General features: G+C 34.6%; 1 protein-coding gene across 1 annotated transcript; it reads left to right on the top strand.

The window, feature by feature from the left end:
* Positions 1-1,791: 1,791 nt before the first annotated feature.
* On the top strand, positions 1,792-5,306 carry LOC112057867 (general odorant-binding protein 56a). The gene is made up of 4 exons (XM_024098430.2): positions 1,792-1,951; positions 2,794-2,904; positions 3,958-4,072; positions 4,693-5,306. Exons 1-4 carry the CDS (start codon positions 1,907-1,909, stop codon positions 4,821-4,823), a joined length of 402 nt encoding a protein of 133 aa, XP_023954198.1. The 5' UTR covers positions 1,792-1,906; the 3' UTR covers positions 4,824-5,306.
* Positions 5,307-5,663: the final 357 nt, after the last annotated feature.

Genomic DNA, 5,663 nt, shown 5'->3' with positions numbered 1-5,663 from the left:
TCCAAGTTATCTACCACTTTAATGATTAACAAAAAAAAACTTTTATAGCATATTCTCTCTGATAATGTAGCTGTTAATTAATGAAATCATTTTTTTAATTACTTTAGTATTTTTGCGTAAATCAAACAAACAAACTCACATTGGAGTTCAGTTCAATATTAGGATTATACTCATACAAAAAGTATAGCTATTTTCCAAACATAGGTTACGCTGTCATAACTAGCACTGATCATTGACATTGTCTTATAAAAAGTGGACCTTCAAATATGAATTGGAACAGTTAATGTACTTCGCACATTATTTACGATAAAAAGTTCTATTTATCGTCTTTATGAATGAGTAGGTATGAATGTCATGAGAAAATTAATATTTTTAAATAAAAAATAGGATTGTTGCACAAAATACAATAACCTTTTGAATTATATTGAATAAATAAAACTGTGCAAATCATAAATAGCAATGATGATTAAAAATTGGCACTTGGCTAGAATTTGGATATAATCACAAAATTTGACAATATAGTGTGATATCACGTGTATTTATTTTTTCGCGGACAATCTTAATTAAATATACCAGTACAAATAAGTTTTCCAGATGTTAACTTAAAGGAGATGGTCCAAAATTGTATGGAGCCCAGGATCAGTCATTGTACCCTGGCGGAAATAAAAGAAAATATTTTTTTAAACTATGTTTTATTAAACAAATCGACGAATTTACTTTAATTCTTTCGAAATAATATTCATTCTCTCCCAAAATTCAACACTATTAAGGGTAACAATGGCGGATTGATTAACGTTTTCAATGCATTCGTTTGCTGTCAATTGTCATGTCATAGTTGCTTTAAAGACGCCATCTTGTTAGAACTCAAAAACTCGGGTTTTAATTTTATTTATTTCTTTTTAATTAGTTTGATTTATTCACTTATTTAGATTTTAATAAAATCCTTGTATTTTTAATGACACGATGCACAAGAGTGGACCTGAAATGGACCATCTCCTTTGTTATTTTTATACTTCTCAATTTAAAAAATCTGCAAGCTGTTATAATTTTGAAATAAAGACCATAATTGAGGTCCATAGACGAACATTATCGTCTCTGGACCTCAATCATGGTCTTTATTTCAAAATTATAACTCATATTAAAAAAATATAAGCTCTATTTTTTTACTATACTTTGTACTATAAATATTACGTTGTTGTTAATGGACAATACCTCAAAAGGAGAAAAACAAAATTAATATATGTAGTTCGTATTGTAGATACTGTATACTTTTATACTGGCCGCCTTTTGGTGTATGTATCTATTAGCAAACTCCTGTAACTCCGTTCGCGTAAAATGCTGATTTATTGCCAGTTCCGCGGAAACCGTGGATTTTTCGGAATAAAATGAAGCTTAATTTCTGCTCCAAGGTCCTATTTATCTTTATTCCAAACTTCATTCAAATTGGTTTAGTAGTTTAGTCGTAAAAGGTTTATAGACAGACATACATACTTACTTAGTTTTGCATTTATTATTTATGATTATAAGTATGGATATAAAAAGGCTCATTAATTATTTTATCTTTGGTCTTTTTCACCTAGTAGATAAGTGACTGTTTCTTAACAAGTTTTAATAAAAAACGAAAATGAAAAATATGTAGGTACTTTACTTTAATATAACATTGAAATAAACCTGTGACATGCCATTTCTGTTTAAAGACGATTTTATTGAGACGATAAACCAACATTCCGATAAATGAAATCTTACAAAAAAGTTGTAAATACAAAAAGTTGTAAATTAAAAAAAAAAGGTTTACAACACATGCAGAGTTGATGCTTATCGTATTATCCTCTTACAAGGATCGCTTTGAGGATATATAAGGAAGAATTGACCATTTGTAGCACAGTTGATCACTGACCTTTGAACCATGAAGACGTTTTTAGTTCTCGCCATCTGCTTTGTTGCTGCCCAGGTGAGTTAATAATAATAATAATGTCCTCCCCGATTAGGGTTGCTAACCGCTCTATAATACTATATATGTAGTATTGTACTATATTTCGGCTCTGTGTACTATATACTGTTGTAGAAATGAAGAAAAATACAAGTATAGTATGCAAAAATACTATATTTCAACGCTACTGTTCCTCTTCCAAGTTAACCCCCCTACATTTTTGACAGCCTCGTCACTTAATATTAGATAGGTCAAGTGCTAACTTGTCAGTAGGTAAATAAAAAAAGGTTTCTATGTAAATAATAATTTAAGTTGTAATAATAGTTGTAGTATTATTTTTGGCTGGTGGGAGGCTTTGGCCGTAGCTAGTTACCACCCTACCGACAAAGACGTACCACCATGCGATTTAGCGTTCCTGTACGACGTCTTGTAGAAACCAAAAGGGGTGTGGATTTCATCCTCCTCCTAACAAGTTAGCCTGATTCCATCTTAGATATATTCACTTACTAACAGGCGAGATTGTAGTCAAGGTCAAGTCAAGTCAAAGTCAACTTGTGAAGAATGAAAAAAAAACCTTAACGGCAAATGGTTAAAAAAATCCAAAATACTGCGTCAGTACTAGCTGCTCGCAGATTCCAACGACGCAATAGTAAACAATGGAGTATAATATCATATGTGGTGCTTATTTGCATTGATTGTATTGTGATTGTAGTCAAGGGCTGACTTGTAAAGAATAAAAAAAAAAATTATTAGAGCATTTTGTGACCGAGCTTGTCCACGGATGTGACCCACCACGCTTCTCTAATGCTGGTTGGCGACGTTCATTACTGACTTTTTATTAAAATTATTTTCATTATTTCCAGTCCCTGACGGACGAGCAGAAAGAGCGTCTGAAGAAGCACCGCTCGGAGTGTTTGGCGGAGACCAAGGCTGACGAGCAGCAAGTCAACAAACTCAAATCTGGTGACTTTAAGGTAAATCGTACTTATTGAGTTGTTTGATTCATTTACAAGCGGACGCTCGAGACTTCATCCGCGTGAAAATTTTGAATTACATTATATATCGTATTTTTTTCATGATTTATGAACAAATTTTTAAAACTGTAACTAAAAATTAAGGACTTTCCATACAAACTTTCAACCCTTATTTCACCCCCTTCTTATATTATTTTTGCAATAAAAAGTATTCTATAACCTTTTCCGTATTATGGTATTAAACCGTGGCAAGTTTCATTTGAATTCATTCAGTAGTTTCAGCGTGATGATTGCGTGAGACAGTCAGACAAAAAATCAAAAAAAAAATATTTTTAAGTTCAGTATCGATTATATAATGCCCCCCAAAAAAAATTTTCAAAATATCTTCAATGTACCAAATGTACAGAATTCATATTATAAGTGTAGATTCTAGATGGCGCTGGCGTCCTTTATTCCACGCTAACGTTTGTTGTTACAAATGGTATAAGTAAAATCTCAAATTGCGAATAAATGTATAGAATTCGACCAGTTTTATTATAAGTATAGAAAATATACAGATTTATTCAATTACATGTCCATTTTACAATCGTAATAATGTCCCCTTGCCAATGTTGTATAAATTGGAAGCCTGTTAATGTGTCTGTAGATGACTCATATCAAATATCTAGCTGATGCCGCGCGATTTCACCCGTGTAGTTCTCGTTCCCGTAGAAATACGGTGATAATATATAGCCTATAACCTTCCTCTATAAATGGGCTATCAAACACTGAAAGAATTTTTCCAATCGGGCCAGTAGTGCCTGAGATTAGCGCGTTCAATCAAACAAACAAATAAACTCTTCAGCTTAATAATATTAGTATAGATATTTAATATGGCATTCGGGGATAGTCATCATCATCATCATTAACAACGCTAAAGCCTGCAAGAAAACCTCAATCAGCCCAGCCGGGAATCGAACCCAGGACCTCCGTCTTGTAAATCCGCGCATACCACTGCACGGAGGCCATCAAAACCGTTCTTTCATCAAATTTAAGATGTTCTCCATTTTTCAGACGGAGAATGAGTCACTGAAGAAGTACGCTCTGTGTATGCTGATCAAGTCGGAGCTGATGACCAAGGATGGCAAGTTCAAGAAGGATGTGGCCCTCGCCAAGGTCCCTAACGCAGGTTTGTGACATTTGTGTCTTCATCATCATCAGTCTCCTCACAAATAAATTTGAGACATAGAGTCACCACGCTGCTCTAATTCGGAGTGGTGGGCTTAGGGAGATGAATTTTATGTAACTATATTATAAGATACGTTTGTAAACAGTAGAAAAGATACATACTCTAACAACTAACTTGTATGTATTAAGGTATCCTGTATTCATCTAGAATTCTACAATGTAGATCTGTGGTTACCTAGATCATGGGATTTCACGTAATATAGACCCAAGGCCCGTATACTTACGGGAACGGGAACCACGCGGGTGAAACTGCGCGGCGTCAGCTAATAAGACACCGCGCGGACTCACCAGCGTGGTTCCCGTTCCCGTAAGAATACGGTGATAATATATAGCTAGCCTTTATGGATAATTTCCTGCACCGTTTGAGATACGTGATATTTAGTTTCTTAAAATGCACACAACTGAAAAGTTGGAGGTGCATGCCCCGGACCGGATTCGAACCTACACCCTCCGGAATCGGAGAAAGAGGTCATATCCACTGGGCTATTACGGCTCTCGTGTTATATAAATCACTGCAACTTAGTTGTTTTATATTTACAATTTACTTTGGTTTTTTTTCAGCTGACAAACCAGTAGTCGAGAAGTTGATAGACAACTGCCTGGCCAACAAAGGCAACACACCACACCAGACTGCCTGGAACTACGCCAAATGCTACCACGAGAAAGACCCCAAACACTCCATTTTCCAATAAACTACCCTCCAATACCAAAAACAACATCTAACACACTAGCCCATACAAACTAAGCCCAAATGATCGCGATTTGTATAAGAAAACTTACACTTTTCGAATTGTCAGCAAATAATCGTAAATGTCATCAGCAAAATTAAATTAGTAGGTAGTAGAAAATGAGTATTATTCCGTAGACGCGATGAAAATCCACTAATAAGTGGAATTTTCTTTGCTGACAATACTGACAACACGATATTATAATCCTAAACTTCGCACACATTCCAATATTTTTACGATTGCTGGCATCTTGACAAATCACTGTAATGACATCAAATTTCAACCAAATTACGATGTTGCCATCAATTTTTAAAATCACCTTATTAAAGTTTTCTCATACAAATGCATTTCTACTTCGCATTTTTAGGATAGTTTTGCCAAACTTAAATTCTAACATGTAACTGCCGACACGAATTTATAAAAAAAATAAAGTTTAATTTGGTATAATGCATTGTTTTATTAAGAGATCCCTTGAAAGATTATTACAGTATTAGGTAGATCTGCTTACATGAATGAAATGGCGACAGTTCTCAGGTGTAATAGACTCCGCGCCACAAAAGAAGTCCAGCGGCTGAAACCTTTACTAAAATTGACAGCGCCTTTTACAAATGACAATAATACCGCCATTTCCAAATGACAATGGGCGCCATTAATTAAATAATTGATTGTCTTACATGCATTCAAAGTAGACCAAAACGCTTAAACGTTCATCTTTTGGTGTCACTACCCTAATCGAAATCCCTACTCTGATACGATCGGCGAATTAATTAGTTGCGACGATTTAGTTGCTGTAGATGTGCGGGC

This window comes from Bicyclus anynana, chromosome 22 (assembly GCF_947172395.1).
Source record: "Bicyclus anynana chromosome 22, ilBicAnyn1.1, whole genome shotgun sequence".
Lineage (NCBI taxonomy): Eukaryota > Metazoa > Arthropoda > Insecta > Lepidoptera > Nymphalidae > Bicyclus > Bicyclus anynana.
Note: the sequence above shows the minus strand (reverse complement) of the source record. Positions and strands in the feature narration are given on the sequence as shown.

Bases quoted from the DNA above. Each gene is read 5' to 3' on its own strand.
- LOC112057867 (XM_024098430.2), top strand. From the start codon at position 1,907: ATGAAGACGTTTTTAGTTCTCGCCATCTGCTTTGTTGCTGCCCAG. The intron at 1,952-2,793 runs GTGAGTTAATAA...CATTATTTCCAG, and splicing joins TCTGCTTTGTTGCTGCCCAG to TCCCTGACGGACGAGCAGAA. The intron at 4,073-4,692 runs GTTTGTGACATT...GTTTTTTTTCAG, and splicing joins CGCCAAGGTCCCTAACGCAG to CTGACAAACCAGTAGTCGAG.